Here is a 23686-nt window from a genome sequence, read left to right on the forward strand (position 1 = left end):
ACTATTTTCCTCGAAAGTACGTAATGTCACGATTCCAAAGCTATACGATATTACAGACAACAAGTTAGTTATCTTACATCTCGGAAAATATGTGTAATGTTATACTTGTTGTTCACGAAATTCATGCTAATGTTGGGTTTTTGAGCTAGCGCCCAATTGACTCCCATTCACTCCTTGAAGGAGAGCTCTCCTTGTCCCAAAGTAGCCCGCGCGGCCCATTGACGACGCATGGGTAAAGTACATAATGGGCGTTAAAACTATTTCAATGGAGTTTCCCATCTCCTCTACAGTGTCTCTGTCTGGGCCAGTTCAAGAACAGTGTGATTATTGTGGCCCAGATAGAGATTGTGTATGGTGTGTGCTGCACGAGTTTTGCAATTTCAAATGGTCACACCCATATTGATCAGGCCACACCTCGCCACACCCACGGCCACAAACGGGAGAAAACGTACCTCAAAAGCTGTTGAAGAACGGTTTGCACCATTGTTGGAAACGTGTTGTTCAGTACTATAGTTTCTATGTTCAGTACAAACTGCCACGCAACGTAGCAAACGTTGAATTGAACTGAACGCACCTCCTGTGGAGGTAGATATCGGATGACGACTAAGGTCACGTGTGATTGTTTCTGCAGGAAATCGACAGTGTCGGGCTTCAAAATGGAAATGATAAGCCAGCGACATTTTCACACATTGAAGAAGTTTCTCACCTGATTGACATTATGGCTACTTTTTGAACTACGATATCAAATAACCAAAACAAACGTTAGCTAACTTGCTAGGGCAACGTGCTGTCAGCAACGTTAGCTAGCTAGCTAACACACAACTAACGGTACGTTAGCTAGCTAGCCAGCCAGCAAATTTCTCTGCTAGATAGCTAGCTAAACGGTTTGAACCACAGTTATATTTACATGTTTTGACATACACGGTCAAAATGGAGCTGTTTCAAGCCAAAGACCATTACATTCTCCAGAGTGGGGATCATGCTCTTTGGTGTAGCCGAATAGATGGGACCATGAATGTCAGACCTGGTAAGCAAAATACGTTTGTCAATTATTATTTTTTATAGCTACATCATCTAGCTATCTCGGACAGCAAAGCCATAGCTAAATTACAATGTCAAGCCCATGGCATGAGCATTTCATATTGTCTTTATTATCCAAGTTAGCACTGCTATACACGTTTACAATGACAGCTATGTAGGAAACTATGTAACGTTGAGAATCTGTGGGTCAGACAGCGCACCTTACTCAAATTCGAGTGCGTTTCATTCCATTTTGGCATTGTAATGATATAATTTATTCCCAACTATTTAGCTGTCGAGACAATTATCCTAACTGCCAAGCCATTACATCTTTATTATTGCCCTACTTTCATGTGGAGTGCTGCCCCGTTGACCTGATATTTGGAATAAACAGACACGGGGATGCTGATGTTGTGCAGAACTAGGACGCTCGAGGACAACAGTAAAAATGATTTAGCAGCAGGGGTTCCATTTAAATCAAATCTAACCATGATTCGGGAGAGCAGATGATGATGTCATTGTTCCATATGTTTTGTTTTTTAAATGTCTTTAAATAGTGAAGTATTGAACAAAACAGCTGTTAGGGTTCATAATTCTTCCCTCCATCCATTCTTCGTCTTTCATAAGATTTATTTAATAGATTCCTGTGGCTACATGGTTAACCATTCATTTCCTGAAATACCACTCAAGCATCTGGTCCAGTGGTTCCTTATTTCCTTACACTGGATTCCACATATTTAGACTAGTTAGCTGCTCACTGCTACACACTAAACTACCTTGCTGGACTTGTTCTGCTTCTTGGGAGACGAGCATAGTTAGGCCAGATCGCTAGCTCTTGTGCTCCTGTCAAAACACCTCCCCTTCTCTGTGATGAGCAATGCCGGGAAAATTCAGAGCAAAGCCAGCAGCTGAGCCTGTGAAGCTTGCCTTTCTGTAGTAACAAAAAGGCAGTTGGGAGAAGGAGCAGCCATTGTGTGTGGATGTGAATGAGTACCCTGTGGGCTGGCTGAGGTCACATGTGTGTGCAGCCAGCCTGAACAGGTTTGGGTTGCACCACTCTTCCATTATTTAATCGGAAAAGGATTTCTACTCCTCATTGGGCCTGTTGACACTAGCACTGACAGGAATTTCCACAATATTTCACACTTCTGAACAACTATGGTGGAGTTTCACCCTAATGTAAGCGTGTCTGTATCATGGACAAACAGAGAGAGGTATGTAGGGGCAGCCCTTCTTTTCCACCGCCCTGCCCGGACTCCAATGCTGAGGCCGGTACATAAAAGTTCTCTGGCTCCATGGAACAGGAAGAGTTATTGTCTGAGCTGCCTAGATGTTCTCCAGTCTCCACCCTCTTTGTCACCCATTCATGACTCAACTCTTCAAGGGTGTGTCAAGCAGTTGAAGTCTAGTTCTCTGTTATAACAAAGTTTTAGTCAGCAGCTTCAGTCAGTTTTCTGTAGGCTAGCTGTGATGGAGTCATTTGGCAGTGATGTAGTCATGCCTCAGTGCGTCATGTTACTACACCGTTTTTTTTAAAGAATGGAAACTCGGACACTAGCTAGGTTTCCATCCAGGGCCTGTGATCCTTTATGACCTGCTTCGGAGGCAAAGAAATTGTCATGTATTCTGCCCATGTATTCTCTACATCATTTGTACTATTCTACACAATTGATAACACTCGTCTTTTTTAACTGTGAGAAGAATCTCTTGATGCATTAAATACTTCTGAACTTGGCTGCATACTGGTGATGCTCCATGATTCCTAACAGTACAAACAGAAACGCTCAGTCCAAGCCTAGCATGGAAGGTGCAGGAAATGGTCCACAGCCGTGTGGAATGTAAATATTATTAGGCTGCAATCCATCAACTAGGTGGTCCGTTTGGAAAATAGGCTTATATGCATGTACTGTTTATCATCAAATAGCTTCATTGCTCTTAGTGTGTAGAGCTATTTCTCTTAGAAAATGTTTTTACTTTGTGTCCACTCCACAAGTCTTTCTTTTCTCTGATTGTCTCTTCTCTTTTATTATTTCAGCAACAGACCTGCTGTTAGCTTGGAACCCAATGTGTTTGGGCCTGGTTGAGGGTCTCATCGGGAAAATACAACTTCATACAGGTAAGAAAATGGTGTAGGCCTTGTGCTACAAGTACTGGGCTATTAACCAACATTTGACACAACTGGATAATTTGAGATATGACTTGACATGTATGTATGCTTTTAAATGTTGCGCAGTGTGGACCCTTGCACAAGACGGCTACTACTGTACCTTTATTCTCTGAAACCGTGCCTTTCTTCTGTTCTTTATTAGCTTGAGCTTTTTATAGCTTTCAAACCTCATCAGTGGTCCTCAAATATACAACACAGATCACCCCCTAACAAGCCCAAGAATGTAGCCCTAGGCTAGGCCTGGGGCTTGGCTACAGGCTAGTATGAGTAATGTTTGTGCGGTAGATGCTTTTGGGGCGACTCATCATGAAAACACAGAGGATTACTGGATCATTGTGTTGCCTTAATGAGGTTTTTAGATTAATTGTAGCAAGTGCCTCAGCCCTCAGAAATGCCAATTCTTTTTTTTCACTTTGGAGAAAAACAGCCTTATCTACAGTTGAAGTCGGAAGTTTACATACACTTAGGTTGGAGTCATTAAAACTCGTTTTTCAACCACTCCACAAATTTCTTGTTAACAAACGATAGTTTTGGCAAGTCGGTTAGGACATCTACTTGGTGCATGACACAAGGAATTTTTCCAACAATTGTTTACAGACAGATTATTTCACTTATAATTCACTGTATCACAATTCCAGTGGGTCAGAAGTTTACATACCCTAAGTTGACTGTGCCTTTAAACAGCTTGGAAAATAATGTCATGGCTTTAGAAGCTTCTGATAGGCTAATTGATATCATTTGAGTCAATTGGAGGTGTACCTGTGGATGTATTTCAAAGCCTACTTTCAAACTCAGTGCCTCTTTTCTTGACATCATGGGAAAATCAAAACAAATCATCCAAGACCTCAGAAAAATAATGGTAGATCTCCAAAAGTCTGGTTCATCCTTGGGAGCAATTTCCAAACGCCTGAAGGTACCACATTCATCTGTACAAACAATAGTACGCAAGTATAAACACCATGGGACCACGCAGCCGTCATACCGCTCAGGAAGGAGACGCGTTCTGTCTCCTAGAGATGAACATACTTTGGTGCGAAAAGTGCAAATCAATCCCAGAACAACAGCAAAGGACCTTGTGAAGATGCTGGAGGAAACGGATACAAAAGTATCTATATCCACAGTAAAACGAGTCCTATATCGACATAACCTGAAAGGCCGCTCAGCAAGGAAGAAGCCACTGCTCCAAAACCGCCAAAAAATGCAAGACTACGGTTTGCAACTGTACATGGGGACAAAGATCGTACTTTTTGGGGAAATGTCCTCTGGTCTGATGAAACAAAAATAGAACTGTTTGGCCATAATGACCATCGTTATGTTTGGAGGAAAAAGGGGGTAGCTTGCAAGCCGAAGAACACCATCCCAACCATGAAGCACGGGGGTGGCAGCATCATGCTGTGGGGGTGCTTTGCTGCTGGAGGGACTGGTGCACTTCACAAAATAGATGGCATCATGAGGAAGGAAAATGATGTGGATATATTGAAGCAACATCTCAAGACATCAGTCAGGAAGTTAAAGCTTGGTCGCAAATGGGTCTTCCAAATGGACAATGACCCCAAGCATACTTCCAAAGTTGTGGCAAAATGGCTTAAGGACAACAAAGTCAAGGTATTGGAGTGGCCATCACAAAGCCCTGACCTCAATCCTATAGAACATTTATGGGCAAAACTGAAAAAGCGTGTGCGAGCAAGGAGGCCTACAAACCTGACTCAGTTACACCAGCTCTGTCAGGAGGAATGGGCCAAAATTCACCCAACTTATTGTGGGGAAGCTTGTGGAAGGCTACCCGAAACGTTTGACCCAAGTTAAACAATTTAAAGGCAATGCTACCAAATACTAATTGAGTGTATGTAAACTTCTGATCCACTGGGAATGTGATGAAATAAATAGAAGCTGAAATAAATAATTATCTCTACTATTATTCTGACATATCACATTCTTAAAATAAAAGTGGTGATCCTAACTGACCTAAGACAGGGAATTTTTACTAGGATTAAATGTCAGGAATTGTGAAAAACTGAGTTTAAATGTATTTGGCTAAGGTGTATGTAAACTTCCGACTTCAACTGTATATGCTCATCATTGTATTCTTATGTTGTTTATTACACTCACAAAGGTTTGCTAAATGATTGCGGAAAAGTACTGAGACATAACTGTGAAAGATGAGTTAGTCTGCAAGAACTTGTTTACCATCTGAAATAAATGTCAGTTTGACTTGATAATGCTGTAACAGACAGTGTTGGAAGTTTGTTCAGAGAGGTATGTACAGCGCTGGATGTTCAGTGGATCCTCACACGCTTTATAAAAAGGCAAAGCAAATGCATTAGAAAGCCTACATAATACATTGGTTTTAGAAGAGAACAGCATGCAAATACTTCTGATTCTAACGAATCGTGCATTTTCATGGGTGAAATTTCAGTTCGCTTAGCCAGATGCTAAGCAAGTATGAAAATGTATGCACTCACTAACTGTAAGTCGCTCTGGATAAGAGCGTCTGCTAAATGACTAAAATGTAAATCCTGTGTGTCACCACAGACTGAGAGAAAACAGCTGATGAAGTCACACCTAACGGAATGTGTGGAATTCTGTGCCTGTGATGACATGTTCTTTACCCCTTTCTGTTGGCAGATCTTCCTCTGGGTCTCATACTGATCCGCCAAAAAATGCTGGTTGGCCAGATGCCAGGTGACCACAAAGTCTACAAGATCACCAAGATAGCTGTCATTCCTCTGTCTGAGGAAGAGCCTCTGGAGCTGGAGCTGGAGGTGAGAGACTGTGATGAGGCCCGTTTTATCTTGGAGCTTTCTGGATCTCTGAGCACTCAAGTAGTATTGGGCCTTTTTTGAGAAGTTTACACATGCAGCAATTAACACATTAAAGTAGCCACTGATGTGCTATTGTAGTCTCCTTTTTAAATCTAGGCTACAGTCATCATGAGATGTAATGAAAACCATAGCTATCATCTAGGCTGGCTTGAGTTAAAAAAAAAAAAACATTTTATGATTGCATTTCAATGTTTCTAGTAAAGTATCTCGGTTTCCCTGTTTTTATTGACTCCTTGAGTCAATAGCAATGAATCACAGTTTAAGATGGATATCACAATAGTGTTATTTTGATCTCAGAGGAATCAGGATTTTGCTTAGATGCCATTCTTACAGGTGAGCCATGATGATGATACAGATACAGATGATGAGGAAGTAAGTGAAACATTTCCAGAGAACGGGATGTGTTGGATAATCATTTCTCTGGCATGTTTTTAGAACCTTGCCCTACGTACTGTCCATACCACAGAATGATTATTCCATCCCGTCTAGGTTAGGAATTCAGTAGCCCTGTGAAGTTGTATTTAGAGAGTTTTATAAACCACTAGTTTTGGATGTTGTTGACTGTTTTTTGGTAGCTTTGAATTGATGTAATTGTTTAGCAATCTCATTGAGAGACCCAGTTAACCCAAGGACACCATACCGATTAGCTGTCAATCAACCTATTAGACATGTCTACCAGTATATTCCCAATTGTCTATCATTCCCTGTACATACATTTACATATATTTGGAACACTTTCATCATGCACTCAATTATAAGGAAGATTAATATCAGAATGCTTTGGTATACTCAATTAGCCTAAGCTGAACTGAATGAATGGTAATGCCTTCAAATGGTTTAAAAGTGAGTGTATTACCCAGAGTTCATATTTAAATTCCTGTCACACATCACTACAGCGGAAGATGATGTTGGTATCTTAACAATGTACAATTACATAGAAAGTGGGATAGAAAGTCTGTCCTTTTCTTTCAGCTTTGTAAGAAGCATCACTTTGGGATCGACAAACCAGAGAAGCTTGCACAGTCTCCAGATGAGTCGAAGTTCCTGATGAAAACTCTGAGTCAGATCAAGTCCAATGTTGGGGCTCCCACTAAGAAAAAGGTAATATAATATTTAGTACTGTGCTCAGATATCCCATGTATTATCATCTTACATACCTGTTGTACATTTTGGAATTGATACATTTGCTTTTATTTGTTGTTTTTACAATAGTACATTTTTTAGTAACTTTGACAGTATACAATGCTTTTTTTTGTTCATTTAAATATTTTTTTCCTTTCCATATTTTTATTTTGCCAATGTAATACCATCTCTGTCCATGCCCACCACCCAGTATTCCCCTGCCTTTCAGGTCAAGGAAAACAAAGAGAGGGAACGTCTGGAGAGGCGGCTGCTCGATGAGCTGTTCAAGATATTCATGGACTCCGATTCCTTCTACTACAGCATGACCTATGACCTCACCAACACTGTGCAGCGGCAGGGAGACACAGAAAAGTCCAACCTGCCCCTATGGAACCAGGTTAGGGGTTATTACGACACTCAGCGCACACAGGTCGCATTTACTGAGACATTTACTAAAATAACCGCAGGCCGCATTAAATCGGGTCGGTTTAAGTACAGTAGTATTTTACCACATATATTTCCTGTCTTTAAGATCGGTGGTTTAACTGAGCTTCAACAGGTCAAATGAAGTAACTGATAATAGTTATTTTCCTCTTCAAGGTGGATGACAGATTCTTCTGGAACAAACACATGGTCCAGGAGCTCATTGATCTGCAGGTAACTGATTCATTTCAAAACTGTTTTGACAGGAATGGATAGACTAGATATTAATTTGTGAATGGTCAGATATAAGAGTGCTGATGGTCATGGTGCACTAGTGTGGCAGTCACTTCTGCAGAACCCTATTTGAATAATAGGGAAATGTTTTAGCAAGGAAAGGCTTAGTGGCAGGTATTATTGGAGTGATTGAATGAATTGCATTGTACTCCTTTAAATCTATGTTAAATATACAGTGGGGAGAAGAAGTATTTGATACACTGCCGATTTTGCAGGTTTTCCTACTTACAAAGCATGTAGAGGTCTGTAATTGTTATCATAGGTACACTTCAACTGTGAGAGACGGAATCTAAAACAAAAATCCAGAAAATCACATTGTATGATTTTTAAGTAATTAATTTGCATTTTATTGCATGACATAAGTATTTGATCACCTACCAACCAGTAAGAATTCCGGCTCTCACAGAACTGTTAGTTTTTCTTTAAGAAGCCCTCCTGTTCTCCACTCATTACCTGTATTAACTGCACCTGTTTGAACTCGTTACCTGTATAAAAGACACCTGTCCACACACTCAATCAAACACACTCCAACCTCTCCACAATGGCCAAGACCAGAGAGCTGTGTAAGGACATCAGGGATAAAATTGTAGACCTGCACAAGGCTGGGATGGGCTACAGGACAATAGGCAAGCAGCTTGGTGAGAAGGCAACAACTGTTGGCGCAATTATTAGAAAATGGAAGAAGTTCAAGATGACGGTCAATCACCCTCGGTCTGGGGCTCCATTCAAGATCTCACCTCGTGGGGCATCAATGATCATGAGGAAGGTGAGGGATCAGCCCAGAACTACACGGCAGGACCTGGTCAATGACCTAAAGAGAGCTGGGACCACAGTCTCAAAGAAAACCATTAGTAACACACTATGCCGTCATGGATTAAAATCCTGCAGCGCACGCAAGTTCCCCCTGCTCAAGCCAGCGCATGTCCAGGCCCGTCTGAAGTTTGCCAATGACCATCTGGATGATCCAGAGGAGGAATGGGAGAAGGTCATGTGGTCTGATGAGACAAAAATAGAGCTTTTTGGTCTAAACTCCACTCGCCGTGTTTGGAGGAAGAAGAAGGATGAGTACAACCCCAAGAACACCATCCCAACCGTGAAGCATGGAGGTGGAAACATCATTCTTTGGGGATGCTTTTCTGCAAAGGGGACAGGACGACTGCACCGTATTGAGGGGAGGATGGATGGGGCCATGTATCGCAAGATCTTGGCCAACAACCTCCTTCCCTCAGTAAGAGCATTGAAGATGGGTCGTGGCTGGGTCTTCCAGCATGACAACGACCCGAAACACACAGCCAGGGCAACTAAGGAGTGGCTCCGTAAGAAGCATCTCAAGATCCTGGAGTGGCCTAGCCAGTCTCCAGACCTGAACCCAATAGAAAATCTTTGGAGGGAGCTGAAAGTCCGTATTGCCCTGCGACAGCCCCGAAACCTGAAGGATCTGGAGAAGGTCTGTATAGAGGAGTGGGCCAAAATCCCTGCTGCAGTGTGTGCAAACCTGGTCAAGACCTACAGGAAACCTATGATCTCTGTAATTGCAAACAAAGGTTTCTGTACCAAATATTAAGTTCTGCTTTTCTGATGTATCAAATACTTATGTCATGAAATAAAATGCAAATTAATTACTTAAAAATCATACAATGTGATTTTCTGGATTTTTGTTTTAGATTCCGTCTCTCACAGTTGAAGTGTACCTATGATAAAAATTACAGACCTCTACATGCTTTGTAAGTAGGAAAACCTGCAAAATCGGCAGTGTATCAAATACTTGTTCTCCCCACTGTATAATGAACTACTGAAGTTCCTCTTTATTAATCTACATTTGGCATCACTGTATAGAGTTTGTTTGTAACTTTTCTTGTTGTGTCGCAGGTTCCAGAAGTGGACTTCTGGGTGACACCCATCATCCAGGGCTTTGTGCAGGTGGAGGAGCTGGTGGTGAACTACAACGAGAGCCCAGACGAGGAGAAGAACAGCCCCGACACGCCGCTCCAGGAGCTCGCCTGCGTGGACGACATCCACCCGCGCTTCACCGTGGCCCTCATCTCCCGCCGCAGTCGCCACCGTGCAGGTACAGGACAGAGGTCATGACCAAATAGCTAGGTTCTATTTGCAACACTTTGATAAGCAGATATTTCCCTTTTTCTTAAATAGAACTTGAATTACTTGATGAATAATAAACTATAAATTCTCTTCAACTTACTTAAAATGTCAGCGAAACTACATTACTTTCTCACATAACTTAGTCAGTTAAGCTCAGATGATTATTGGAGGGTGAATGAATGATCATAGTTTTCCTCTCCCCAAAGGGATGCGGTACAAACGCAGAGGGGTGGACACAGACGGCCACGTGGCTAACTTTGTGGAGACCGAGCAGCTGATCCACGTGCACAACCACTCACTGTCCTTTGTGCAGAGCCGCGGCTCGGTGCCTGTCTTCTGGAGCCAAGCAGGCTACCGCTACAACCCCAGGCCTCGGCTGGAGAAAGGTCAGTGGGATATTTCCAATCTAAAATAATGCCTTGGGAATAATGGGTGTGTTTGTTTTAAGCTCGCCTAGTCCCCCGGGTGGGTGGAGTTTTTTCTTTTTATAACTAATGGAATTGTCTTAAATGTGCAAACTCCGCCCACCCAGGACACTGGGCAAGCTAAAACGAAAGCACATGACCCCATCATATACTTTTCCCGTTATAATCATCACTACTTGTTGAGTTTATGTGCAATTTCCAGATTACTTTTTTAGATCATCTGTATGACAGGGATTGTTTTCCTTACAATGTACTGTCTGATTTGTCAGGAGAGAAGGAGACCATTCCTTACTTTGCGGCTCACTTTGACGAACAGCTCAACCTTTACAAGAAGCAGGTGAGAAGCATATGCCTTATAGCATTGGTATTACTTTGATTCTTTAGAGTCTAAGATGTTGGGGGGGTGCTAAGCTGACATGGAATTGTTTTAAGATGGTCATACTATGGATCGTTTAGCTATTTGATTTGGAATTTTAGAATCCCTTTAGGTATAACAAAAATCATAAGAAACAAGGTTTTGAAGTGTCATATATTTAACCCTTTTTTTTGGGTAGGCACAAAACTACCTTCATACTAACATAAAAAAATTGTTTTAACCCGTACTGGTTACCTTCAGACGAGTCCCGTGACACTTGTCGGGTCGTACTTGTCGGGGTGAGAATCTCCCATTTCCATAAAGTGGTCATAATAGTTTGTAGGTCAAACCGTTCGGACGCTACAGACGTTTATGTGAGAAAACCGATTTTCGGGATGTCTCATGGTCTGACAAACCCCGCTCTAGCTCTGCCACCTTTCACCACAGATGCGGAAATGCGATACTGGCGGATGCGGTGGATTGAGACGCATCCAATGCAAAAAAGAAAACGATATCTCTAGCTTAAACTGACAGATTTGGATGGGGATTTTTTTGTTATGTAACTTAGATTGGTGTGTCAATCGTCTCTAGGGGTTTAATATCAATACCAAAGTTTGAGTTTTCATTGAACTTACACTTATCTACGGAAAGACTATAGTAAAGCAATTTACCACTGTTTTCCCTTGTTTTGACAGGTCATCATTAACTTAGTGGACCAAAGTGGGCGTGAGAAGATTATTGGCGATGCATATCTCAAACAAGTCCTTCTATACAACAATCCTAACCTGACATATGTCTCTTTTGACTTCCATGAGCACTGGTAAGAAAATTGCTGCACAGAAACAATCTTGACAGCACAGATAATTTAATCGAAGTAAGTAAGTAAATAAGTAAGTAAATCTAATGAGGAAAGAATAACCTAAACTACAATCCTTGTATTTATTTATTATAGTATGCACTTTCCCTGTATATATTTAATTGGTCTTCTGTCTCATCAGTCGAGGGATGAAGTTTGAGAATGTGCAAACGCTGACGGATGCCATCTCCGATATTATTGCAGACATGAGATGGGGCTGGTAAGTGTGCGAGTGTCATCCCAAGCCCAAACTGAGACTATTTTTAGTGCAAGTAAAAATCCTCAACTAATCAGTAATTGATAGAACATGTGGCTCCATATCCCCATGCAATCACAGTGTATGTTCCTCTGTCAGGGTGGACCAGGCAGGAGTCATCTGCCACCAGGAGGGCATTTTCCGGGTCAACTGCATGGACTGTCTAGACAGGACCAATGTAGTCCAGGCTTCCATTGCTCGTGCTGTAATGGAGGCACAGGTGAGATATCTCCCCACTTTCAACATGTGTCAACTTAAAGCTGATGATGTCATAACATTGCATTTCCTAGTGCACTAATACAGATTTGAACTAAAGTCTCTGGTTTAGACACATGGTATACATATCAGATGAAATATTAAGGTAAAAGACAAACTGTAAAAAATATGGCAACCTGACTGATGGTTAACTGTATGTCTCTGCGTCCCTCAGCTGAAGAAACTGGGTGTGATGCCCCCTGAGCAGCCTCTGCCCCTCAAGTGCTACAGGATCTACCAGGTCATGTGGGCCAACAACGGCGACACCATCAGTAGACAGTATGCCGGTACGGCTGCCCTCAAGGTAACATCATTTGCATGTGTAAAGTTTAAGCTAATATTAGGGTTACATCTTACAACAGAATACCGTCTTGTTTCTCCGCAGATGCCTTCGCTGCCTGGGTAAATGTATCAAGTAATAAAGCATATTTGCTTAGTCTTGTTTAACTACCAATTATATGAGGCCTCGTCAATTTGCAGGGAGAAATGTACATCAGGAGGACGGCGAAAAGGAGGAGGAGTCCTCCAGCCTCTTATTTTGTCTGCGGCTTAGATTAGCATGTGATGCGTGATATATAACCATGGCATAACATGTGAAGATAAGCACATTTTCTGCATTATTTATGGAAATCACCATTTTGTTCTTGTATAATGGCCTGATCAGTGTTTTCCACTTGCGTCGACTATACAGTCGAATACAAACTCATTTTCAGCCGGGTACTTTTTCCACGTAAATTATCTAGGCTACTTTTTTTTTTACACTTCGCAATTCAGAAAAAAAGTCATCCCAGCCCTCTCCCGCTAGATTGAACCATATGAATTAACTAGGCTTTTCAATTCGCAAGTCAGGAAGAAAAGTCGGCCGAGTCCTCTCCCGCTGGAATGAAAGATATGCATCTTCTAGCGATCTATTGATAGGACAGGTGCCTGTCAGTCACAAAGTGAGTGATGACAGGGAAACACACTTCTGGTTTGACAGTCTGCTGTCTGTCCGGGTACCTGGGTGTCTGTTGTATACGCTGTGTTTGCAGTCAAATGTATTTACACGGAGGGAGAAGGCATGATGCTCCTTTATCGTCTATGTGAGTCAATTTGCACGTCCCACATAATGTGGTAACGATGAATCGAAATCCACTTAGCCTATTGTTTTCTGGCACATTCATTTTTCTTTTGCGTGTTTCTTATGCAGCTACGAAGTGTTGGCGCATAGGCTTACTGTGATTTGGTTGACGAATAGCAAGCTTGTCTAGTTTATAAATGGTGTCTAACTGACCGAATAAAGTCGATCTCATATTTCCTTGCCATTCATCAATCTTACAAAGTAGTTATATGTCCATGGTATCGCATCGGGACAAGTAATCTAAAGATCTCGTTTGTATTTTTGATATGAAGTCCATCAGGACTTGCCAGACATTGACGTTAAAGTGAGTGACTCGTCAGTAGCCTACCGAATCACATCCGTAAGAGAGACGTTCATTTGGCTCCCTAATTTGTATACTGGTAGGCTTTTTGCCGATTATCTGCAGATAAATTATGAAAACATTCGATGAAGATGGTGACTCCTCCTCACTGCAGGAACAATAGGTAGGCTAGTGGAGTGATCGCCTCACTCTGGTCCAAAATATGATAAAAGAAAACAGATGTAATTGTTTTAAAAGCTAATGATACTTATATGGTATTTTCAAAGATATTGATATACTGTAGGTCTACTGATTTAATCAGTGTTGACAATGGAGTAGTCAACTGCTGCTTTCTGTGTAGCAAAGCCCTGCTTCATTCTAACACCTGCTTCATTCTTCAATCATACCTGTATTGCAGATAGCTGAGAAAATGCCTTAAAAGGAAGCTTGAAGCCTGTGGAAGTCAGCAGACTCTTACAAGATTCTTTAAGAAGAAATCTGTGGGTCAGTTGTTAATCAAGTATTTTTTAGAATAAATGACATGCTGCAATTCACAAAGAGAGTTGCAAACACTTGTTGAAATATTTTGACTAATTTAACTAATGTCGTATAATCTCTTCTCTGAACACATATAGACCCATAACTTAATTGAGCATCAGTTCTGTTTATTTAGAGACTCATTTTTCCATTAGAAAACGTTTATTTATTTTTTCAAGATAATTTGGGCTACGTACTTCATTTTTCTGTTTTAATAAAATACATAACTTGAAGAACAAACAATTGTGGCAATTCATATCTTGCAGTAAAATACTTTATTTTCAAGAGAAGACAGGTTAAATGTTAAAAAAGGTATAATGTTCTCTTACTTAGAAAATAGTCCTGATCATATAGGCCTAGACGATATCTCCCAAAAACGAATTCATACATTTTCAGGAATATTTATTGTAAACACAATACCACAACAAATGTTTCTAATCTGGGTAGGTAAACTCAATAAAGTATTCAATAATTTCACTGTGTATTTCGGATGGAATCAAGGCTTTAGAATGTACCAGAGGCCACCAAAATAGAGCTAGTTCGGCAAAAAGATCATAACCGGGGGATCGTGGCTGGCTACTCTTTCTATTTGGCTGGCTACTCCATGTGCTTGTGGAAAACACTGCTGGTGAAAAGGCTGTTCTTAAGGGAGTAAACTCATTTTTAAAAAGGCAGTCGCATGAAAGGCTATTTGTACTGGTTTAACTTAAAAGCCTAGTGCAGTCAATTCTGTTTTGTATCATATTGTACAACAGCTGATGAAACTAACACTGTAAAAGTGACTTTTCTTTATCAGTGTTATTTCCTGATAGTTGCTGGTTGAAAATAAAATCTACACAGGACTTTCTAATCAGCCTGTTTTGAACGGGCGGGAGTTTCAGCTTGCCTGGTGACAACACCAGGCGGTAAATTGGTTAATAGACCAATAGCAAAGAGTTCCAAACCTCTCTGCCAATAACGGCTAGTTTTTTTTGTTTGGCCCTTCCCACTCAGACCACTCCCAGACAGTCCTAGCTAAATTCTTGTTTGAGAATTTTTGTAGCTAAAAAACTATTTTTGTCAATTTTAATGGAAAACTAGTACAGTAAGGTACAAATATTGATACCCAGAAATGATTTTATATTGATATAAAAACGGCTGCATTGGGCCTTTAAGATAATTGTTGTGCAGACTGAAAAAGGGGGGGAAATGAACAATGTTTACTCGACACAGCCCTAAGCCAGGAAGAGTATAAACGGGATCAGACGGTGACTGCCATATCTCGCTTGTTTTTAACATGCTCTGTCTGTAACCCATTATCCGTTATAAAGGGAGACTTCACCAGAACGGGGGAGAGAAAACTGGCTGGGGTGATGAAAGACGGCGTGAACTCAGCCAACCGTTACTATCTGAACCGCTTTAGGGACGCATACAGACAAGCAGTCATTGGTAAGGAAAGACCTGTAATACTTTACTTAAAGCCTGCAGGTACAGTGGGGAAAAAAAGTATTTAGTCAGCCACCAATTGTGCAAGTTCTCCCACTTAAAAAGATGAGAGAGGCCTGTAATTTTCATCATAGGTACACGTCAACTATGACAGACAAAATTAGAAAAAAAAATCACATTGTAGGATTTATAATGAATTTATTTGCAAATTATGGTGGAAAATAAGTATTTGGTCAATAACAAAAGTTTCTCAATACTTTGTTATATACCCTTTGTTGGCAATGACACAGGTCAAATGTTTTCTGTAAGTCTTCACAAGGTTTTCACACACTGTTGCTGGTATTTTGGCCCATTCCTCCATGCAGATCTCCTCTAGAGCAGTGATGTTTTGGGGCTGTTGCTGGGCAACACGGACTTTCAACTCCCTCCAAAGATTTTCTATGGGGTTGAGATCTGGAGACTGGCTAGGCCACTCCAGGACCTTGAAATGCTTCTTACGAAGCCACTCCTTCGTTGCCCGGGCGGTGTGTTTGGGATCATTGTCATGCTGAAAGACCCAGCCACGTTTCATCTTCAATGCCCTTGCTGATGGAAGGAGGTTTTCACTCAAAATCTCACGATACATGGCCCCATTCATTATTTCCTTTACACGGATCAGTCGTCCTGGTCCCTTTGCAGAAAAACAGCCCCAAAGCATGATGTTTCCACCCTCATGCTTCACAGTAGGTATGGTGTTCTTTGGATGCAACTCAGCATTCTTTGTCCTCCAAACACGATCGAGTTGAGTTTTTACCAAAAAGTTCTATTTTGGTTTCATCTGACCATATGACATTCTCCCAATCCTCTTCTGGATCATCCAAATGCACTCTAGCAAACTTCAGACGGGCCTGGACATGTACTGGCTTAAGCAGGGGGACACGTCTGGCACTGCAGGATTTGAGTCCCTGGCGGCGTAGTGTGTTACTAATGGTAGGCTTTGTTACTTTGGTCCCAGCTCTCTGCAGGTCATTCACTAGGTCCCCCCGTGTGGTTCTCAGATTTTGGCTCACCGTTCTTGTGATCATTTTGACCCCACGGGGTGAGATCTTGCGTGGAGCCCCAGATCAAGGGAGATTATCAGTGGTCATGTATGTCTTCCATTTCCTAATAATTGCTCCCACAGTTGATTTCTTTAAACCAAGCTGCTTACCTATTGCAGATTCAGTCTTCCCAGCCTGGTGCAGGTCTACAATTTTGTTTCTGGTGTCCTTTGACAGCTCTTTGGTCTTGGCCATAGTGGAGTTTGGAGTGTGACTGTTTGAGGTTGTGGACAGGTGTCTTTTATACTGATAACAAGTTCAAACAGGTGCCATTAATACAGGTAACGAGTGGAGGACAGAGGAGCCTCTTAAAGAAGAAGTTACAGGTCTGTGAGAGCCAGAAATCTATACTTAATACTTATTCTATACTTAATACTTATTTTCCACCATAATTTGCAAATAAATTCATAAAAAATCCTACAATGTGATTTTCTGGATTTTTTTTTCTCAATTTGTCTATCATAGTTGACGTGTACCTATGATGAAAATTGCAGGCCTCTCTCATCTTTTTAAGTGGGAGAACTTGCACAATTGGTGGCTGACTAAATACTTTTTCCCCCACTGTATAATGCATTATGATGCAGTTGTAATTCATTCTAAGACATGAATATGTATGACCCCCTTATAATGTCTTATTATCATCTCATAAGGATCCTGACTAAATATCAATAGCCATTTTTAGTCAGTTAAAAATATTAAACATAGAGACATAACATATTATAAGACATTATAGGTTCATAAATGCTTATAACAAGTTAAAAAGCATTATACCTGCAGGCACTAAGTACAGTAAAGTGTTATCAAAATGGATTCCACCCTCAGTCTCAAAACCGTGACTCAGTCCTAATCAGTTTAGTCTCAAGAGTGACTCAACCATCCTTGTTCATCCCCTCCTCTCCCCTCTCTCTCTCTCTCCAGACCTGATGATGGGGCATCCTGTGACGGAGGACCTATACTCCATCTTCAGTAAGGAGAAGGAGCATGAGGAGAAGGAGAAGGAGAGCCAGAGAGTAACCCAGGAGCAGGTCAGCCTCCTGCTGCAGACCTACATGCAGCTGCTGCTACCCGATGATGAGAAGTTCCATGCAGGCTGGGCCCTTATCGACTGTGACATGAGGTTAGTGCTGGAACCATCCACAAATTAAAACTCGAACTTTAACACTGAAACCCTTTCGAATAAATTTGCTCTCAGTTTGTTCTCCCAACACTTTGTGAGCTAGCGTCAATTCAGTTCAACTTTACTTATCACCTCAGGAGCAATTAAGACACCTTTCAAAAATCAACACCTTGAAAGTGTTTATTCCTCAATAAATTGTTAATGTGGAAAGTTCATTTTTCTCCTCATCAGCCTTATAGATGCAACCAGCAAAGATGTGGATGTTCTCATGCTGCTATCCAACAGTGCATATTACGTTGCCTAGTAAGTGCCTGGATTTATTACAGAACAGTAATAAAGAGTCAATTACATGTATTTTAGCTGTTCCTTATATAATTCAGTTTATTTGCTTTTGTTTGTACAGCTATGATGAGGAAGCTGACAAAGTCAATCAGTACCAGCGCCTCAACTTAGAAGGTTTGGAAAAGATTGAAATAGGTGAGGAGTGTTTCTAGAGGAATAGAGCTCCACCAAGTGAACATTCCCAAATGTAGACCGGGTCTGAATCAGTCCTTCACAGCTTCATGATTTATTTTACACTGTAAAGCTGCTAAGCACTTTAGACATGGTTTTAACTATTGTACACAAATTCTGAAGGATGCGACTACTATTTTTTGGATTTACCATAAACATCTTAGTTACTCCTGAATAAAGCTCACAACATGTCCTATGTGTTCTTTTGTAGGCCCAGAACCCACTCTGTTCGGGAAGCCCAAATTCTGCTGTATGCGTCTACACTACAATAATGGGGAGACAAGTGGTTATTTTCACACATTAAGGGCAGTCACAAGGAATCCTGAGGATGATGGTAAAGGTATGGGAAGATGATTTATTTCATAAAACTGTCAGCATAAAACGAATTGACTGTGAAGAAAACCTGGTAGATTGGAAGCACACTGCCTGTATATCCCCCAAATAACCTGAATTCCTTGTCCTGACATCCATTGTGGGAATGATTCATTTGATTTCAGACATGTTACAGTGCATAGCGGAGATGCTTCGCATAACTAAGCAAGCCATGGGACTTGACCTGCAGGTGATTGAAAAGAAACTGGAGAGGTGAGTTGGAATGCATTATCACTCTTTCTAGATCTTCAGAATATTCTTCTCTCGTAGTTCAGTATGTAATATCCCTTTTACACAGGTTTTACAAAAATAATTATAATTGACATGGATGTGCATGTTAAACAGATGCCCTGGCTAAAATACTAAGACTGCATATTGTTTCTTTACATTTACAATGTAAAGTCTTAGTATTTTAGCTAGGGCTTCTGTATATCATGCATGTCAATTAGATTATTATAATTTTTTTTAACCTGTGTTGTCAATCTATTTGTTTCAGGAGGCACAGTAAACCTCACGAGGACATCATGGGCATCCAGGGCAGACATCCAGACCAGGTCCTGGGCAGCTCTGGTCTGGCTCAGGGCAAGAGCTTCCTCCTCAACAAGTTCTCCTCCCTCAACCAGAGGGTGAAGAAGTCCAACGTCAACATGGGCTCCTTCAAGGGGAGGCTGGGCAACACCTTCTCCACCAAGCCTGACATGAAGGTGAACTTTCTGAAACCCACCATGGGGGTCACCCTCTGGAAATCTGATAGCAGCTTGGAGACGTCGGACGGGGCCAACATCGGCCCGGCCCTGAAGGACCTCTGTGACAACCACTCGGAGATGTCATCGGACTCGGACTCCTACAACTCGGACGAACACCTGCGCTCCAGCTCCCTGGAGAACGTGGACTATGTGCTGCCCAGCTGCGGCATCGTGGCGTCGGCTCCGCGACTAGGCAGTCGAGGCAGCATGGAGCTCAACATCCGGGTCACTGGCTGCGACAGTAACAGTAAGCAGGAGGTTCCTGAAGACCAGTCCCCCGGGGCTACCTCAGAGGCTGAGGAGGCCATCCTGATAGACTTTGGAACACCCATTGACGCCTATTGCCACCAATTCATCCAAGATGCGCAGACCAAACCTGTGGCGGTGTTTGGGGAGCAGGTGGCTTGTTGCGTCCCCACACAGAACCCACAAGTCCCTCCACATGCTAAAGGCCCGCTGGCCCCAGACGAACACCCAGGTTCAGATCAGCAGGTGCATGAGGAGCAGCTCCAGCTCCCTCCCAGGCCATCCCAGCTAGACGTCGCCTCTGGCCCCAATCTCCTGACCGTCCAGAAGCCTAACTCTGCAGCTTCCGGCAGCTCCCAGAGGAGCCTGGGCTCTCATATGGAGGGCAGCCTGGGCCCCTCACCCGCCGACAGCAACGGCAGTCGCGTGGTCTCCCCCTTTGCCAAGATCAAGAGCTCCATGGTGCAGGTGGCCAGCCTGACACAGGCTGGACTCACCCAAGGCCTCAACTTTGCTGTGGCGAAGGTGCAGAAGAGCCCAGAGCCAGAAATGGCCGCTCTCAACGAGACCCAAGAGAACGAGCTGAAGGCGATGTTTACACAGTGCCAGACCAGGATCATACAGATCTAGCACTTCCCAGGTTGTAGCCTCTAAGCAGGTTTTTGTACAGTATCTATGTGACTTCCAGTACAGTAGCTAGCAGTAGCATAAGCTGACTCAGCTAAGAACCGCACTCTTCAATTCCCCCTGTAGTTGACATGACCATGTTTACAGCCAGTGTTGTGTAGTGTATATAATACCCCAGCTCAATATGACAGCGTCCTTAAGCCTGTTGCAATTCCTTTCAATAGATTTTCCAGCTATATTTGCATGTCAGGCTATTGGTAATAGCTGAGTAAGATAAGGCAGGCAATATCCAGTGCATGTTGAGAGACAAGCTCTGAATTTATCACTTTTGTGATCCCATATGTGCAGTGCACCAATTGGCATTTGTGATATAGGCCTAGTTTATAGCTCTGAAAATCAAGAGGGAAATTTGGTCAAAAACGTAGACTTCTTTTGGAAACAAAGGGCAGCTCAATGTTAGATAGTGCCCTAAAAAGAAAATAAACTCCTAGTAGAATCAGTGTTGTTGAGTTTTTCCCTACCAATATAGGAAATGTACCAATGTAGGACTTAATCAAGGTACAAGAACTATGGTAATAGTATACTGTTTGATATGTAAGTATTGTATTGTATGTACAGTGCCTATCATACATATTTACCCCCCTTGGATTTCTTCACATTTTGTTACTGAAGTGGGATTAAAATGGATTTAATTGTAATTTTTGTCAACGCTCTACACAAAATACTCTGTCAAAGTTTTTCTTATATATAACACTAATATATATTGATTCGATAAGTACTCACCCCTGTGTCGATACATGTGAGAAATACCTTTGGCAGCGACTACAGCCGAGTCTTCTTGGGTAAGTCTCTAAGAGCTTTGCACACCTGGATTGTGCAATATTTGCCCATTATTATTTTCAAAAAATCTTCAACTTTCAAGTCTTGCCATAGTTTTTCAAGCAGATTTAAGTCAAAACAGTAACTTGGCCACTCAGGAACATTCATTGTCTTCTTGGTAAGCAACTCCAGTATAGATGTGGCCTTGTGTTGTAGGTTATTGTCCTGCTGAAAGGTGAATTCCTCTCCCAGAAGCAGACTGGAGGCAGTTACTCAGTGATGTGTTGAGTTGGATTTGCCCCAAACATAAGACAGTGTATTCCTTTGCTTCTTGTTCTTTTCACAGTAATTTAGGTCATTATTGTGAAGTCACTACAATGTTATTAATCAGTTTTCTCATATCACAGCAATTCTGTAGCTGTCTTAAAATCACCAATGGCCCCATGGTGACATTCCTGAGCAGTTTCCCTCCTGTCCTGCAGCTCAGTTCAGAAGGATGACTGTATATTTTATGTGTCTGGGTGGTTTAATACATAATCCACAGCATAATTATTAACTTGACCATGGTTAAAGAGATCTTCAATGTCTGATTTGTTATTGTTACCCATCTACCAATCACTGCCCTTCTTTATGAGGCTTTCAAAAGGCTCCCTGGTCTTTGTAGTTGAATCTGTGCTTGAAATTCAATACTTGACTGACAGACCTTGTATGTATGGGGGACAGAATAAGTAATAATGACAACCCCTATTATTTCACGCAGAGTAAGTCCATGTAACTTATTGTGATTTATTAAGCAACATTTTACTCCTGAACTAATTTAGGCTTGCCTAAACAAAGGGGACGAATACTTATGCAACAGCTATATTTTAGGTATTAATTTGTAATAAAAAAAAGTAAAAATATTTTCACTTTGACATTAGGAGTATTTTGTGTAGGTCAGGGATGGGCAACTCCAGTCCTTGGGGGGCCGGAGTGGTGTCACACACTTTTTCCCCATCCCTAGCAAACAAAGCTGATTAAACTAATCGGATTCTAAACTGAAGATCATGATTAGTTGATTATTGGAGTCAGGGGTGTTGGCTGGGGAAAAAGTGTGACACCAGTCAGGCCTCCGAGGACTGGGATTGCCCATCCCTGGTGTAGATCAATGACAAAAATATCACAATTCAATATTTTTCAATCCCACTTTGTAACGCAACAAAATGTGAAGAAATCCAAGGGGTTGAATACTTATATATATCTGTTCCCTGAGTAGAACCTTTCCATTGACCAACATATGTTGATGGACATAGAATTATATCTCTGTACACTTTGGCTTTTGATCATATTGATGTTAGAGTAAGATGCACTGCTGCTGAACATTTCCGAAGGGTAATGAGCGTTTTTCTTTGAGAATACCCAATATTCACTTTCAACTGACAAAATAATTTTGGTTTGATTCTGTAAGCATTAGTGGGTAGAGAGGATTTAATAAAAACAGTATACAAATGATTGTACCTAATGTCTGTGAGGGTGCATTAGGTTTACGAAACCCTAAGTCTGTCTCATGTTTGACACTACAGTAGCATATAGAATAATGCAACGTGGCCTGTCCAAACCTTATAAAAACACACTGTTCAATGTTTATGCACTCCTGAATCTAAAGCGTGAGCTTTAACAGGAAATGAAAGTGGGCGATTGTGTATAGCAGGTATTTATGGCAAATCTACCTTTTTAGAGTTTAGTTTATTCCGTCATGGTGCAGCATCATTTCTTTGATCTTGGGGCTGTATATGAGATCATTTTCAGGGTAACATCAGCGTTATTTTGGGATATTCCATCCTCCGGCTTATATGCTTTTAAATGGTGTTGAATGCTCAGGACATGAGCTTTGTGTGTGTTTGTGTGGCACATGTTTGTGTAACAATCTTGCAGTGCCAGTCCTGTGGAAGCCTGGAGATTGTGTAACAATAGATGTGCAGAAAAACATCCCAGGCACCTGCTGCTGGTATTTTTGTGTGCCCTCTGTAGAAATAGAACTATAATATCTGTTATGTACAACTTTTGGAGGGATACAAACTTGCATACATATTGAGTGCAATGGAATGGCATTTGACACAGGTACACCACATAGGCCAGTTTCCTAGACCTAGATTAAGCCTAATACTGGACAAAAAAAGTGTTTATGAAGATTCTCCATTTGACATGATTTTTCAGTCCTAGAAGGCGCTATAGCAACATTCCTATATCTAATGATTATGCCCTATATCTAATGATTATGCCCTATATCTAGTGATTATGCCCTATATCTAGTGATTATGTGTTTACTATATGCCATGTGACTGTGTGAATCAGGGCTTTTAAACCTCCTCATAATATGGGGTGTTCCTGTGAACACATTATGTATGGAAGATTTCCCCCCATGTACAGAACGGTATCTGAACTACCGTAACTCCCAGTCAAAGGGGGCGCTCCAGCAGGTCTTTCCTGTTGATCCATAGCCTTTTCCATGTGGCCTATGGGCCATACCATAAAATAATCTGGGAACCAGGCAGTGCAGTGCTACTCTCATTTGGTTAATGGTTATAGTTAGCGCGACCCATTTGAACTCGTTACTGATTCTAAACCAGGGCTCTCCAACCCTGTTCCTGGAGAGCTACCTTCCTGTAGGTTTTGCTCCAACCCCAGTTGTAACTAACCTGATACAGCCCATCAACTAGTTAATTATTAG

The 23686-nt window shown here is 41.6% G+C and overlaps 1 protein-coding gene across 1 annotated transcript; it reads left to right on the forward strand.

Annotated features, from left to right (window-relative positions):
- Positions 1-587: 587 nt before the first annotated feature.
- On the forward strand, positions 588-21039 carry inpp5f (inositol polyphosphate-5-phosphatase F). The gene is made up of 20 exons (XM_041866849.1): positions 588-1027; positions 3056-3136; positions 5813-5949; positions 6982-7110; positions 7361-7528; positions 7732-7788; positions 9718-9916; positions 10155-10334; positions 10643-10710; positions 11424-11548; positions 11727-11804; positions 11940-12060; positions 12271-12399; positions 15343-15460; positions 17455-17653; positions 17885-17956; positions 18057-18130; positions 18378-18506; positions 18664-18751; positions 19035-21039. The coding sequence occupies exons 1-20, from the start codon at positions 931-933 to the stop codon at positions 20158-20160; spliced, it is 3375 nt and encodes a 1124-aa protein (XP_041722783.1). The 5' UTR covers positions 588-930; the 3' UTR covers positions 20161-21039.
- The last annotated feature ends 2647 nt before the right edge of the window (positions 21040-23686 follow it).

The sequence above is a fragment of the Coregonus clupeaformis genome, chromosome 37 (genome assembly GCF_020615455.1).
Source record: "Coregonus clupeaformis isolate EN_2021a chromosome 37, ASM2061545v1, whole genome shotgun sequence".
Taxonomy (NCBI): Eukaryota; Metazoa; Chordata; class Actinopteri; order Salmoniformes; family Salmonidae; genus Coregonus; species Coregonus clupeaformis.